The 16692-nt window shown below is 39.3% G+C and overlaps 1 protein-coding gene across 9 annotated transcripts in view; it reads left to right on the forward strand.

Moving 5' to 3' along the window:
* Positions 1–16692, forward strand: part of GRIP1 (glutamate receptor interacting protein 1) — a 664666-nt gene that overhangs the window by 606474 nt on the left and 41500 nt on the right. For all 9 annotated transcript variants that reach the window (XM_036018708.1, XM_028532026.2, XM_036018706.1 and 6 more), the window contains 2 exons: positions 10140–10209; positions 10894–11039. In XM_036018708.1, the coding sequence (XP_035874601.1) occupies positions 10140–10209; positions 10894–11039 (216 nt within the window). The remainder of the gene's footprint in view (positions 1–10139; positions 10210–10893; positions 11040–16692) is intronic.

Raw genomic sequence — 16692 nt, forward strand, 5'->3', positions numbered from 1 at the left:
AGACAGGGATATCTGCTTTCACCTTATTCACCATAGTACTGGAAGTCCTAGCCATAGCAATGAGGCAAAAAGAAAAGAAATAACAGGCATCCTAATTGGAAAGGAAGAAGTAAAAGTGTCTTTATTTGCAGATGACATGATACTGTACTTAGACAATGCCAAAGATTCCACCAAGAAACTACCTGAACTGATAGATGAATTCAGCAAAGTAGCAGGATGCAAAATTAATATCCAGAAATCAGTTGCATTTTTATGTGTCAATAATGAACTAACAGAAAAGGAAATAAAGAAAGCAATCCCATTCACAATAGCTTCAAAAAAAATAAAATTCCTAAGAATAAACCTAACCAAGGATGGAAAAGACTTGTACTCAGAAAATTATAAGACACTTAAGAAAGAAATTGAAGAAGATACAAATAATTGGAAGCACATACTGTGCACATGGATAGGAGGAATTAACGTCATTAAAATGTGCATACTACCCAAAGCAGTCTGTAGATTCAAAACAATTCCTCTCAAGGTTCCAATGACATATTTCACAGAACTAGGACAAATGTTCTAAAAGTTTATGTGGAACCACAAAAAGTCTTGCATAGCAACAGCGATCCTGAGAAAGAAGAACAAAGTTAGAGGAATCACACTACCTAATGTGAAACTATACTGTAAGGCCATAGTAATCAAGACAGCCTGGTACTGGCATAACAATAGACACATAGATCAGTGGAACAGAATAGAGAGACCAGAAATAAACCCACACTTTATAGTCAATTAACATATTTTAATTATGCTCAATTAGCCCCTGCAGTTGTCTGTGTTTACCCCCACCACTCCCTCCCCACCCCAGCCAAACCCACCTCCCTCCCTTGCTTCCACACCCCCCCTTAGTTTTGTCCATGTGTCCTTTACAGTTGTTCTGAAAACCCTTCCCCCCTCCCTTCCATTATCCCCTCCTCCCTCCCCTTTGGTTACTGTCAATTACTATTTGACAGAAGAAGCAAGCATATACAGTGGGCTAATATAGTTTGTCAATGAATGGTGTTGGAAAAATTGAACAGATATGTGCAGAAAAATGAAACTAGACCACCTTACACCACACACACAAATAAATTCAAAATAGATCAAAGACTTAAATGTTAGACCTGAAACCATAAAAATCCTAGAAGAAAACAGAGGAAGCAAAATTGTGGACATTGCTCATAGCACTATTTTATAGGATATATCTTCCCAGGCAAGGGAAACAAAAGAAAATGTAACAAATGGAACTACATTAAGCTAAAAAGTTTTTGCACGGCGAAGGAAATCATCAGCAAAATAAAAAGATAACCCAGAGAATGGGATAACATATTCACTGATACATCTGATAAGGAGTTAATATCCAAAATTTATAAAGTTCTTACAAAACTCAATACCAAAACTACCAAGAGCCCAATTTAAAAGTGGACAAAGGACCTGAAGAGACACTTCTCTAAGGAGGACATACAGATAGGTGGCTAATAGACATGAAAAGATGCTCAACATCACTAATCATCAGAGAAGCGTAAATTAAAACCACAATGAGATACCATCTCACACCTGTCAGAATGGCTATCACCAATAAATCAACAAACAACTAGTGCTGGTGAGGATGTAGAGAAAGGGGAACCCTTTTGCACTGTTGGTGGGAATACAGATTGGTGCAGCCATTGTGGAAAGTGGTATGGAGGTACCTCAAAAAATTGAAATGGAACTGCTTTATGACCCAGTGATCTCACTCCTGGGAATATCTTCAAAGGAACCCAAAACACTAATTGGAAAGAACATAAGCACCCCCATGTTCATTGCAGTGTTATTTACAATCACCAAGATATAGAAGCAATCCAAGTGTCCATCAGCAGATGAATGGATAAAACAACTATGGGACATTTATACAATGGAATACTACTCAGCCATAAAAAAGAAGAAAGTTTTACCCTTTGAAACAGTATGAATGGAACTGGAGATTATTATGCTAAGTGAAATAACCCAGAAAGACAAATACTATATGACTTCACTCAGACGTGGAATCTAATGACAAACTGATCTAACAAGGAAAATGGGAACAGACTCAGAGATGGAGAACAGGATGACAGCTAGTGCAGGGGCATGGTTGGGGTGGAGGGATTGAGCAAAAAAGAGAAAGGACTCATGGACATGGACAACAGTGTGGTTATTGCTAGAGGAAGGGATGTATAAAGGGACTAAATGGTAATGGAAAAATACATTAAAGATTAAATTTTAAAAATCTTATTCATTGCCTTGGAAAATGAATAAGAGCAGGGCCTCAGAACCCCGACTACCCCACTCCCTGGCTCTCTCAGTCTCTCTGTAATCAGTTTCTTTGTCTATAAAATGGTGTGCTTATTGCTTCTTTGTAACATGGTTGAGAATATTAAAAGGGTTTGTATATGTTAAGTGCCTAAAATACCTTATACAATTAATATATAACTATATATTTATATATAACTATAACCCTAAAAATGATAGCCATTATGCTAATTATTACTTACTTTACACACACAACCCTAAGAAATATTTAATCAAAGCACTACCCCACCAAATTTAGTGCCAACTGTAACTTTGCTAAAATTAGAAAATCAAGGGACCCTTTTCTCAAATATACACAGGTGCTCTTAGTGAAACCAAGGTATGGCCAAGGTTCATGGATGTTTCTCATTTTCCTTATACCAACTCCTCTTTTGTCTCCTTTACCTTGTGAAAATTCTGAGTGGCAAGAAACAGGCTTTTGTCTCTGAACATACCATCAGAGCCTTTCACATTTGGCTCAAGACTCATTCTTTATACCTAATTGACTGAGAAATGAGTTCCTCTGAATTGGGATGTAGTGACAGTTTTAGACTAATTTTCTTAAGTTCTTGATAAGACATTCATAGCACATTAGCATCAGGCATTAATTTCATTGATGTTTTGCTATAATATGGAGAAATTTATCATAACTAATAAAGTAGACCAACCTAGCAAAAGGATGAGGTTTGGGACTGGAAGTAGCATCATGAAGTTCTGACCCCTCACCCTATCAGAAGTCAGAGAGTGCAGCCCACCTGACTTTCAAGCTGGAGAATCCTGGTTGCCATGTGCAGTTGTCAGTAATGCTCTTCTGATATTGATGTTTTCTTTTTTTGGTTTTATCAAATGAATTTGTGTCTACTTTGTTCCAAGCATGGCTCTAAGCAATTTATGTATCTTCCCATTTAATCTTCAAAGTGGCTCTGTGACATCTATGCCCATTTACAGAGAGGAAAGTAAGGCTAAGTGGATAACCCGCCCAAAACCCCAGAGCTATAAAGGCTAAACAGGGATTCAAACCCATCTGTCTGACTTAACATTGGCTTTGCTGTCTCATTACCACTTATCCCCATCTGTATCTGATTGATGAACCTTCCCAGATACTATGGTAGAATAGCATAAGACAGCATTTTGTGAGTGAGGTTAATTTGTTGGCTTTCCTTTTTAGTTGTGACTGGATTATTTGCAAGAACAAAGGCTTGCTTTTTATAAATACATAAAATCACTAAGCAGTCTTCATGACAAGCACAACAAATCTGTCATTTTCCCCTGAAGTCTTTTGCCAACTTTGCTATAAAGTCTCTACTCACTATTCCACTTCAAATCAAATAACTTGTCTTACTTGTCAAGTAATATATATGTGGTTGAAATTAAAGTAAAACTGAATGATCGTGTGTGTGTGTGTGTGTGTGTGTGTGTTTTAGTCCAATGACATTTGGACACTTGTCAGACCCTTTGAGCAAAGTACTTTGACCAACAGAGTATATTCTATGAGTGGCTAGATGTTATAGAATGTTCCTGGAGTAATTTTGATTCATATTTAACTCACTACAAAATTCAGAAGATTTCACCTGTCTTCTAATGCAAACTTTTTAAAGCAAAAGATAGATACTGTCATTTTCTACCTCTTCCAACAACTATATGAAAGGAAAAGAATCCATATTCACCCAAGAAAAGTTTCTGATAGCAAGGGATAACTAGTAATTTTAAAACTTCAGGAGTCAAAGGTGATAGCTTGAACTCATGCATTTAGCTCTGCTGCCCACCCCACACCCCATTTTAAAATTACAGTATAGACTTTTCAAAGGGAGAAGAAACATACAGAGATGAGGAAAAGGAAAATAGACCCAGCAACAAAATTTGCAAATGGCAAAGAAGATGGAGAAGGATGAATTTAAAGAAGCAGAAGAGAAAACTGACAATGAACTTGACTTATATCCTAAACTCCCAACAGGCCCAGGAATTGGTGAAATCAGGAACTTCTAAGTGAGAGTCATGGTAGAACTAAGACAAGAGGGCTGGTTGGAAGTCTGTTAAGAATGAATTAGTCCCTCAGATGCCTTCTCGCACTTAGCACAGCTAGGCAGTCCTTTCCTTCCTGACAGAAGCCTAGCTTTACTCTCTGGGAAGCATGACATAGAAGGTCCCTGGACTAGGAGGGCACCACGGAGTATAGCAGGGCTGCTCTGAAAGCAGAGTAGGTGAAAGTTTATGTGATGAATATTCAGGCTGCTCAAAGAACCCAGGCAGCCAGGCTTAATACCCTCCAAACAAGAGAAAGAATCGAGGCCATCTGGCCCAAAGAAACAGCCTGGCCTGAACTAGACAGTGAAGACCAAAGTCCATAAGCTCCACTTAGATGCACCAAGTTTCAGCTTTTTAGAGCCATGCTCTAATGTGAACAAAGAGCTCAGAAAAAAAAAGACACTTGAAGAAAGAATCTAATATACAAGACTATCACCAAAAATAGAGAAGAAGACCATAAAAACAGCACATGCAGGAAGAAGAAAGGAAAACACTGTCATTAACATTATTTGCAACTTAAGATATTATATCCACAGGAAGGAGGAAATGATTACTCTTGCTAAATAACATACAGAGGAGAACAAAGAGCTCTTGCAGCTTAATAATATGGCATAAATGAAAGATTCAATAAAATATGAAAAAATAAATTTGAGAAAAATTTGTAGAAGTTTTTAGGAAAAAACTAGAACAAAAATAAATGAGGAATCTAGAATAGTAGGAATTATACAGGATGAGTCCAAATAACACAATATCCTAATACTAGCCATTATAGGAAGAAAGAAGAAAGTAAAGCACCAAATAATTTCAGAAAATTTCTTAGAATTGGTGGACATCAGTTTCCAAATTGATGGGTGCTTTGAGTCATGGATGAAAATAGACTTACACCAAGGCACATCATCATGAGTTTTAAAAACACTAAGGCAAAAAAAGCAAATGTATAGACTTCCAGTGGCAGAAAGAAAGAGGGAGTTTTTATACAATGTATCAGAATACAAATAACAATCAAATAATCAGAATGGCATCAGACTTCTCAACAGCAGCTCCATAATTTAGAAAGCAATGGAGAATGCACTAACTAAAATGAAGAATACATTACAGGGTGTCAACAATGGAGTAGATGAAGCAGAGGATCAAATCAAAGGTTTGGAAGATAAGGAAGTAGAAATCACCCAATCAGAATGGCTAAAAGAAAAAAGGATTTAAAAAACGAGGATAGCGTTCAATAAAAGGAGCCTCTGGGACAACTTCAGGCATGCCAACATTCCCATCATGGGGGTGAGAATCCCAAACAAGATGGACCCAAAGAGGCCCAGACTCATCATAATTAAAATGCCAAAGGTTATAGACAAAAAGAGAACCTTAAAAACAACAAGAGAAAACAGTTAATTATGTACAAGGGAGCTCCCATGAGTCTGTCAGCTGATTTCTCAATAGAAACTTTGCAGGCCAGAAGGGATTGGCAATAAATACTCAAAGTGATGAAAAGCAAGGACCTACAACCAAGATTACTCTATCCAGCAAAACAATCATTTAGAATCTAAGGACAGATGAACGACTCTCAGACAAGAAAAAGCTAAAGGAGTTCATCACCACCAAACCAGTATTACAGGAAATGTTAAAGAGTCTTCTCTAAGAAGAAAAAAGACAAAAATAATTCATAATAAAATACCAATAAATTCATATCTATCAGCAGTTTTTTAAATGCTTCAATCAATAGACAAATGGAGCCTGAATAGATAACAAAACAAAACCCTTACATTTGCTAACTGCAAGAGACTCATTTTGTATTAAAAGACATATACGAACTGAAAGTAAAGGGATGGGAAAAAGATATTTCATAAAAATAGAAACATACATGAGTATGATGGTGGTATGGAGGTAGAAGAAAACTAACTCCTCATTTTTTATAATAGAAAGTAAATAACACTGAAAGTGTTAGTAGTTGTATGCTATTGAGCAATATGTAAGCAGCATCTGGTATGTATCACTATATAAAGATTGCATCTGAATAAGCAAAAATAAGGGCTGCTTTTTTAGAATTTTAACTCTTTAAATTGTATGCATGTGTAATTTTTATATAAATAAAAAGTAAATTTTAAAAATTAGCAAGTAGTTTCCTTGTGAGGATCAAGAATGTGTGCTTACGGGCAGCATGAGAAACACACAGTGCTACCCAAATGGGTAGTTGTGATTTGGGATACCAGACAAGCTGTCAAAGACATGACAATGAGCTTTGGAAAAGCTTATAGGTGACTTAAAACATGCATCTCTAGTAACGATAAAAACAACTGACATTGGTGATACAAGTGAAGAGTTTGAATTAGAGTTATGTTATGAACTATGAGTGGGGAAAAGACTGTATTTTGAGTTTTATATATATCCTGTAACATGGGATTTTGCTGTTTTGTCAGCCTTTTAATTCTGTATGTTGACCCAACTTATATCAAGATTTCAAAAGGCTATGATGGTTTTTTCTTTCTTTTTCAGAACTTAACAACCTTTTATTGCCCTTCTTTTCTAAGCCACACTCTTTCCGCATTTACTGTAACCTCCTCCCCACATGGCATGTCTGTATGGCTTTCCTAGTGGAAATCACTTCTCAGAAGAGAGAAAACTGTTTCTTCCCTAACTAGCCCAGCCTCTCCTTGTTATCCAACTTTTCTGGGGTTTCATAGCCAGTGCCCAAAGCAGAAGTGCTTAGGTCATAGTTGATGTTCAATAACTACGTGTTAAAGGAATAATTCTGTGGAGAACTCTGATCAAATTCAAACCACTGAGTGCTAGCGTATTCTCACTCAAATACAAACTCAGGAGCCCTCAGGAGTGAGACAAGTCCGTGAGTGAGATCCTTCCGATGAGAACAGTGACAAACTGATGGTTTCCAGAGGAGGGGGTGCGTTGGGGGGCCAGGTGAAAAAGGTGAAGAGATTGAGAAGTATAAATTGGTAGTTACAAAGTAGCCACAGGAATGTAAAGTCCAGCATCAGAAAAACAGTCAATAATATTGTAATAACTGTGTATGGTGCCTGGTGGGTACTGGAAATATTGAAGGGAACAGTTCGTAAAAAATATGATTGTCTAACCACCTGAAACTAATGCTGTACACCTGAAACTAATACAAAATAATATTGAATGTAAACTGTATTTGAGAAACATTTTAAAAAGAGAACAAAAGGGAGACAGGAGGCTCCATCCCGAGGGGGCGTGGGAAAGTGAGTCCAGGGTGGCTGGATAATCATAACAGTAACACTTACATAGTGCATTCTACACGCACTGGTTCAATCACTTTACGTGTGAAAACAACCTTACAGCAGAAACTCCATGAGATAAGCACCACTATTGTCTTCCTCGCCTGTTTTGCAGAGAAGGAAACTGAGGAGCCTGAAGACTGCATGCTGAGGCACGCATGGCTAATAAGTGGCAGAGCCAGGGTTTTAAACCCAAGCATTCCGGCTGCCAAGTCCTGGTAACCAGTGTACCATCCGTATCGTCCCTCCAATTTTTTTTAAAGAAAGTATACATTGATATGAAGCCTGCAGTTTTGATATGCTGGCAACTAATTTAATTTTTTAAGCACCATAATCCAAGCAAAGCATGCTGGTGTGTGACGTCTTCTCAGGGTATACAAACCGTGACCAAGTCCCCAAACATGCATTGCCACATTTAATGTGCCTGGTAGGCTCGGTGGTGACACTGTCAGGAACTCACAGAGACTGGGACCCACTTATGGGTTCAACTTTGTCACTCCAGTGGGCATCCACCCGGATGAACCTTTCAAACCTCAGGTATGGATTTGGTTAAAGGAGAAAGAGAAGGATCTAGCAAACATGAGAATGACCACCACACTTGTCTGTAGACCATAGGAAGTTTCAAACCTTTCTGCAGATTGGTGCGAGTTTGTCCAGGAGGCCACTATGCTCTTTTCCTGTTACAAAGAAGACACAGCTGGGTTTAATGTATTTTCTTGCCTCTACTATTGTTTTGTTTCAGACCATTTCAGTGGAACATGGAGGGTTTTTTTGAAACCAAGGGAAATATTGAGTGTTCTGTGATGGTTACTTCCATTTGGCAAAATATTCATTTTTGTAAATATGAATGTGTAAATTCATGGGCAGATGCTAGAAAAGTCATACTTGTTGATAATAACAAAGTTTTTATTTTTGTGCCCATGCCCAGAACAATTTGCTGTGCTAAAATATGACATGAGTAAAAATGCTAGATGTTTATATTTCTCCAGAGGAATTATTTCAAATCATTGAGTAGAGATATAAATTATGAATTAATTGTAGTGAATAGAATGTTTACATTCTTTGCTAGAAGCCAAGAATAATAATTGAATGAAGCCCCATTAACACTTCCTGTGGACTAATTTAGATAGTGGGTAAGGTATTGGTATATGTGTTTGCTTTTCCTTTCCATGTTGTGTTGAGATATTAAACCATCTGTTCTCGTGTATAAACATTTTCCTGGGATTCAGATGGGATTATGAGCTACGATATGGTTCTATGATTATTATGGGGTGATCCGAGTGTTTATAAGAAAATCTTACTTTAGGGGCCTCTTAATGATCACTACAGGCTTAGGTTGGCAAAACATCTCCTCCTGGAAGCAAATTGTTTTTTACAAATGTTGGTGTGGTTAATTTTTAGTACCAGCCTAAATTAAATGATACTTCTAAGTTGTTTTTTTGGTTTTTTTTAAAGATTTTTTATTTATTTATTTTCAGAAAGGGAAGGGAGGGAGAAAGAGAGAGAGAAATACCAATGTGCGGTTGCTGGGGGCTGTGGCCTGCAACCCAGGCATGTGCCCAGACTGGGAATCGAACCTGCGACACTTTGGTTCGCAGCCCAAGCTCAATCCACTGAGCTATACCAGCCAGGGCTGATTTTTCTAAGTTCTTAAATTAAGGTGATATTTTTGTACTTACTTGGATTATAGTTCATTTTTAAGATTAGTTCTAAGTAGACTCGTTACTAATTCGTTTTCATTCTCATCAAATGGAAATATTTCTAAGAAAATGTATGAAGCTCAAAACTGACCACTGTGCCAGATAATAGTTTTATCTGTAAACTGAAGAAAAGTTATGTGTATGTGATTATTTTATGAAAATGCATAAAATATAATTAAGTAACACCAAATATTTACCACTGTCGATCAAATAAAATAGTCATATTCCAAAACATTTTAGAACATTCTAGGTATGAATTTGTAAACAAAGTTTAAAGATTTATACTATATCTAGCAAAAGATTTCCATCTGGGGGAAAAAAAAACAACTTTAAATCAATGCACCCATCTACCCCAGGACACTTGAGTAATGCAGCTCATGTCCATGAACGATGGTGTCTCTCCAACTTGAAAGGAGCTGAGAAAGGCAGGGAGAAGGGAGCCTAACAAGAGCCCCCAGTGGCTTTTAACATTCTCTTATTACAGCATCCACCCTTCGTCTCTCTCTCTCTCAAGAGTCACAGACTAAAACAGATTTAAATCTGATGGGTGGCAGCTTTCCAGTTGCTTTTTGCAATTACAAATTTAAAATAACTTGATTTTAGTTTTTAAGTTTATGAATACTTTAAAATATTTTTACCTTATTGTAAAAGGTATTTAATGTAAAATGTAAAGGTATTTTTACATCAAGAAGACGTATTGGGCACATTTATAATTCACTTGTTGATCATCTCTGTTTTACATACAAACTATGCTTGCATTAACAATTGCTATAAAACAGGAAATGTATAGTAATAGGTGAATCGTGGATATAAGGATGTGACTATTCTATCTTCATTTTTATAGCACCATCCAGTAGAAAACCAGGAGACCCCCTAGTCATCTCAGATATCAAAAAAGGCAGTGTGGCACACAGGTAAGCAAAATGGGTTTTCTGGTGCATCCCAAGGCATTTCTAAATTAAAGCAGAAACAATCCACATGCAGCATGTGCGCATACAGTACATGCACATACAAACACATATGCATGCATATTTTTTTCTCATTTCATGATGGCAAAATCTTCAGTAGACCTGCAGTGGTCCACTGTGAGTATTAAACTCTTAGTGGAAACACCCCACTCCAGACAGGTTTTCTTCCCACTGTAGCCACACTGAGTTTCCCTGTGCAGGTGGAAACGGCAGAGGCACCACATCTCAGACCTCCACTAAGTGCATACCACCTTGGCCTTCCTCACTCCCTCAACCCTCTCCTAGTGTCTAGACTGCCAAGGATCAAAAGAGTAGCACAACAATGTGGAGAAGCTTAAGGGATCTGGCTATAGACCCGAGACATTATCTTCCTTCCTAGGAATCTTACAGTGTTGTCCTGTTCTAATAGAAGACAGCACAAGAAAAAACTGTTTTTAATGCCCCGAAATTTAATGTCATGGCAGCCATCCAAAATAAGACTGGAAAAAAGGGGAGTTGTCAATAAAATTCAGTTTAAACAGTTGAAGAACCTCTTTTCCTCTACAGACTGCTACGTTACGCTTAATGCCTCTTCAGTGGCCTGGTGAAGTGCTCATCGCCACTCATGTGTTGCTTTGCATTTATTAACAGAACCGGAACCCTGGAACTTGGGGATAAATTACTTGCAATAGATAACATTCGGCTGGACAATTGTTCCATGGAAGATGCGGTTCAGATCCTCCAGCAGTGTGAAGACCTGGTGAAGCTCAAAATCCGCAAAGATGAGGATAACTCAGGTATTCATAGCCTCCTTAGTTAACACTGATTTCTCTAACTGCCCATCTGTCACAAAAGATACTAGATCTTGATGTTTTACAAACAACAGCTGGCTAGAGACACTGCAGCAGAGTTTTACATAGTTAAAAGGGTCTTTAAAATGTGCATTGAAACCATAGTAGTTAAGTAATGATGCTTTTAAATGATATAATTAAGACAGTGTTGTTATCTAACCATTATTACAACTGGTATTTAAATAATTTTTAAAGATGAAAATGAACTTAGCACCCAGTACCACCCTAATACAACAGAACAAGTCATTTTCAAGTTGATAGTTATATTATGTAATTATAATCATAGTGCATGTTACATTTTTACTTAATTTTACAAACACATTACAATTTTATAACCCTTAATATATGTCATTTTTATTTACTGACTATAATTTACTCTTCTTCTCTTCTTAGTTAGATCACTTTTAACTATTTATTTTTATGGATAGTACAATCATGGATGTCCTTATGCATAGATATCTTTCTTCAACTTTTCCTCTTTTGAAGTATTTCATTAGTAAATATTCCTAGCAGTAAGTTTGCTGGATCAGATTGAAATGGAAATCTCACCATGCACAGCCTTGTAGCACGTTTCTGTCTAAAAGGGCCGTGTCCGTTTTCAGTGCCTCCGGCAATGTGGGAATCCACTGGAGCCGTGCTTCTCTGGATATAGTGGGCCTCAGAATGCCCTGAAGAGCTTGTTAAAAAACAAACAAAAAGTGAACAAACAAAACAGAAACAAACTCATAGATACAGAGAACATTTTGGTGGTTAGCAGAGGGGAAAGAGGGTGGGGGTTGGGGAAGAGGGGAAGGATTAAAAAATACAGATTGGTAGTTACAAAACAGCCTTGGGGGTGTGAAGTAGGCACAGGGAATGTCATCAGTGATATTGTGATAACTGTGTGGTGCCAGACGGGCACTAGAATTGTAGGAGTGATCGCTTCATAATTTATATCAATGTCTGATCGCTATGTTGTGCACCTGAAACTAATCTAATATTGTATATCAACTGTAATTTAAAAATTAAACATTATTTTTAAAAAAACACAGTTCTTGGGCACTGTCCCCAAATGGGGCGTGAGATTCTGCATTTCTAACAAACTTTGTCAGGATGGATGCTGCTCTGGTCCAAGGACCGCACTCTGAGGGGCCCTGCAGTAGAAGCCCTTTTATCTGATTATGGTAAGACCAGGTCTAGTTAGAAAAAGGCCATCAATTGAAAGAGTCAGCTGATGTGGGGAATTATAGGAAGTATATTTATATCCATAATATAAATGTTTAATTTAAAATGTTGCCAGTCTTATGGGTGAAGCCAAGGCCTTTCACAAGAATATTCTGCTGATTATAGTTACAAGTCTTTTTACTTACTTGCCTAAACCATAGCCACAATACACAGTTTATGATTTCTGCTTGTAGGAGTTATTTTGTTTATTTGTTTTAATAGTGAGAATTTTAAAAATTCAATGCAATCAGAGTGCTTACCCCATCTAGATTTTTATTTTCCCCAATGCTGTCGGGTTTTTCCTCTGCATAATTAATAGTAGATGTTTGCTTAATAAACCCCCCTTAGTGAGTCTTTCCAAGCATTTGATTTTATTTTCATAGAAACACTATACTCATATTTCATAGGTTATGTAAGATTCATTAAATTACATAGTTACAATAACAAGTAAAACTGGGACAAAACAGGCTTGGGAATAAATGTAATTAACTCTAAATTTTTAAGCTTACAACTCAAGAGGTAGCAAGAGCAGGCGTTCACAGGGGCGCTGGAGAGAAACCGATGAATCGAGCACATTCGCTGTCATCGCCCAACGTAATTCACAGAGGATGGAGAGCCACAGTTAATACAGTGAATTGGTGAATTGGAGCTTGGTTAAGAGAGCTTCCGCTGTTTATAATTTCATCCAAACCAATAATGAGTTATTGTCCATGTTGTGGAATCACCTGTGATTCCATCTAGACCTAGAGTTCATGGTTATGTCAGGCAATGTGTTCACGATTCCTAATCAAAGTCTAAACAAATCGATAGTTACATGCAACTGTACAGCCAGGAAGGATGATTCTGTCCAAACATATAACCAACATTTTAAAATATGCACAGGTTTCTACTCATTGTTATTTCCCAAGCAACTGACTTTATGTTGCCAACATTTGCATCCCTCTCTGTACAAGCAGGCTTTGATTGCACTTTCTTTTGGAAGTTTCTTTCCAAAGTGGGATAAGGCCTCCAGGATCACTGTGGGTTCTGTGCTAGGGAAGAGGCAAAGCACTGTGGAGAGCCCCATTTTGCATGATTTGCCAGGCTAAACAGATCTCAGCTGCCTTCCTTGCAGAGTGAAAAAGCCAAGCCAGGGGTGAACATGTTTGGAGCTCACGGGTGGCGATGCTGCAGGTCCAAAGCCAGGCTGAGCACACGCGCTGGAAGGAGTTTCAGCAACAACTGAGCTCGGGAAAAGCCAGACAGATCCTACTTTCAGTTATCGCTTTCCTTCGGCTCACTTTTTCCCCTTTAGACCTTTCCCCCACGATCCCTGTGCCTAACAATGATAATCATAATACTCGTACTAAGCGTATCTTTCAGTGTCATTGGTTTCATTGCTCTGCCTTGCACCTTACCCCTGTCTTGGCCTTTTCACTCTGCAAGGAAGGTAGCTGAGATCTACTTAGCTTGGTAAATCATGCAAAATGGGGCTCTCCACAGGGCTTTGCCTCTTCACTAGCACAGAACCCAGAGTGGTGCTGGAGGATTTATCTCCCTTTTGAAAGAAATCCCCAAAAGAAAGTGCAGTGGAAGCATGGTTTTTAGATGTTGTTTAGTCTTTTTCATTCACTCATGTGGTCAGTGTTCATTTAGTGTCTGTGAGGTGAAAGGGACTGTGCTAAGGACAGCCTGTTCTTAATTAAAAGAGACACAGTCCCTGCCTGCCTGTGAATCAGTCACCACCTTTATAAGGAAAACAGAAGAAAATCAATAATTAACAGCACAATGGATGTTCTAGGGGTATGCACAAAATGCTAAGAGAATGCAGAGGCAGCCATTGATGCCTGGGGAGCTCAAAGAATGCTTCTAACAACCTTGGTCTTGAAATTGTCTGGGAGGTATCGCTGGGATTAGTTATAGGAAGGGTATGAACCAAGCAGGAGGCCAGAGGGTATGGCATGTCCTAGTAGCAGATGTAGCTGAAGCAACAACAATGTGTAAGGACTCAAAGCAGGAGAGTAAAGAACTGCTGAATCCAGATTATTATGGTCCTTCTAAATGATGTTAAGACACTTGAACTTATCCCAGAAGTCAATGGGGAGGACTTACAGCAGGGGAGTGAGGCCATAGTAGCTGGTCGGGGAACACCAGTCGCAACCATTTACTAATGCATTGAATGAGACATTTGAGAGTGTCTGAATCAACTGTTTCCAGTCGAGGCTGGGGAAGCAGGAGAGGAAGATGAGTAAGAGCACTAGATGGGCTTCACAACTGACACGCTGGGAAACTTAGGAAAATTAACTTCTCCGAGCATCAGCTTTCTCATGTATAAATGTCCATTTAATGCCTACTTTCTCTGGCTGTTTTCAGATCAAAGGAGGTAATGAATTGAAGCGTTCAGCAATAACGTGTGGCACCTAACAAGGCCCAGTGAATGCTAATGATCAACAGTCATTATTATGGTGTTATCAAAGCTAATTTTAGCTGTATTTCACAGTGGCCAGATCTTTTGGAACACTTGATTGTAGGGATTTCCCTCTCCCTATATTCAGAGACCATGCTGCCTCCAGGAGCCTTTGCATTTTCTATCTTTCATTACCACAGAAACTTAAATTAAGTACAGCCAAAGCGTTTCTGCCTGGATCCCAGGCTCCAAAACAATGGCTATTCCCCAATCCCAAACCCCCCAAAGATCAAATAACCCTCTTGAAATAGCATCTATTGTTTTGCCTTCATCGCACCTGGGTCCAATGTAAATGCAGAAGGGAGAGTTTGGAGATCTGAAAAGGAACCCTGAAGTGAAAACAGTAGAGAATTTGGAGGAATTGTAGGAAGAGAGAATGGAAGCTTCCAAATCTGTCCCAGATACCGGAACTTCTAAGATTCTGCTTCGATCACACAACAGTAAGGAAGCCGTTCCAAGCGGTTTGTTGCTACAGGCCTGTCCCCCTCCAGGAAATGTAGCCGTACTCTGAAATGCATCCCATCTCTTTCCACTGAAATGAACTTTGATTGACCTGTACTTTGATTTATGCATTCCGAAGGCTCTCTTGCAAATCCAAGCCTCCTATTCGGCCGTAGAAGCAGCTGCTGTTATGGATTCGAGCCAGATAGTGCTCATTCTGTTAAACAGGCGGCGCTCAAGAAGCCCGAAAATAACGTTGCCCATAACTAACACTGCCATTTTGCATCTGTTCCATGGTCCCATTCATTTTCTTAACTAGAGCTAAGCAGAACAAACAAGTAGGCTGTCCCCCTCTCATGTCTTTCACTAATAGTTGTAAACCTTCTGTTGTAATATAAAAGCTGTTTATAATATCATTACCATCTGGTTAGGCTCACTTTGCATCTTACTGGTGATCCTGCATTTTTCCTTTTCAGAAAGTTTCTGTTCTGGTTAAACACTCCAACTGCTGCTTTCTAAGCTGGAGCAGCCCCAAGGAGAGGGTGTCTTGGAGTGCTTCCACCTCCAAAATCGCCCGAGCCGCATGGGCAGTTATTGCGCTGCTGATAAACCGCAGAGCCTTTCAGCGTGCCAGTTGAGCTAAAGCCCTGGAAGGCAGCTGGAGCTGGAAGTGCAGCCTGAAGCTGGCTCAGCCACTCTTGGGCCTGGGAAAGGAGGATATTCTCTGTGTGCTGGTTCCCACAGTGGCATCCCAGGTCTCATTCTCACACTTTGAATGAGCCAGATTGGGTTTGGTTTGCCTCACTTTGGAAAAGGAAACTAGACCCTGGCGTAGCAGGGAGGACGACCACAGAGCTCTCTCAGAGAGCTCTTCCCTTGGACCTGAAACTGGAGGGCCACCAAGTTGAGTCCACAGCTCCTGCTGTGCTGCCTGTCAACACTCAGCCAGAGAGCAGAAACGGGGATTGGATTGCGATTGCACTTTTATTAATACCCGAGGCAAGCAGTCTGAGAAGATGGTGGGTAGAAACCCCAACATCCACCTTCCCCTTGAGCCCTCAGAAGCAAGTTTATATAGCAGAAACGTGGGAGTTGGGGAGGGGGAAAGTCCTAGGGGAGCTCAGACTCGCCCTTTCCCTTGGGACTAAGGGGAGAGGGAGCCTAAAGGGGAGCTGTGTAACCTCCTCCCAAGCTCACTACTGTTGTTCAGGGGTTATCTCTCCTCCGTTTGCATTAGCATTCCTCTCTTCCCCTGATGCCTGTTGTTTATGGCCATGTAGGCTCTGCATTCTCTGGTTAGGGAGGAGAGGTATAAACCATTTGCCCTCAAGTGTCCTTGGTTAGGGGAGATAAGGTCTGGTGATTCACCAGCTAGCTGTAAGTTGCTCAAACTGTTTGGCCTTGTTTAATTTTCTTGTCTCAGTTTCCCCATTCCAGTTGCCCAGGAATTTTCCTAGTTCCTTACTCTCCGGTCTCAGAACCAGTGACTGCATGCTAACATTAACATTC

The sequence above is a fragment of the Phyllostomus discolor genome, chromosome 2, assembly GCF_004126475.2.
Source record: "Phyllostomus discolor isolate MPI-MPIP mPhyDis1 chromosome 2, mPhyDis1.pri.v3, whole genome shotgun sequence".
Lineage (NCBI taxonomy): Eukaryota > Metazoa > Chordata > Mammalia > Chiroptera > Phyllostomidae > Phyllostomus > Phyllostomus discolor.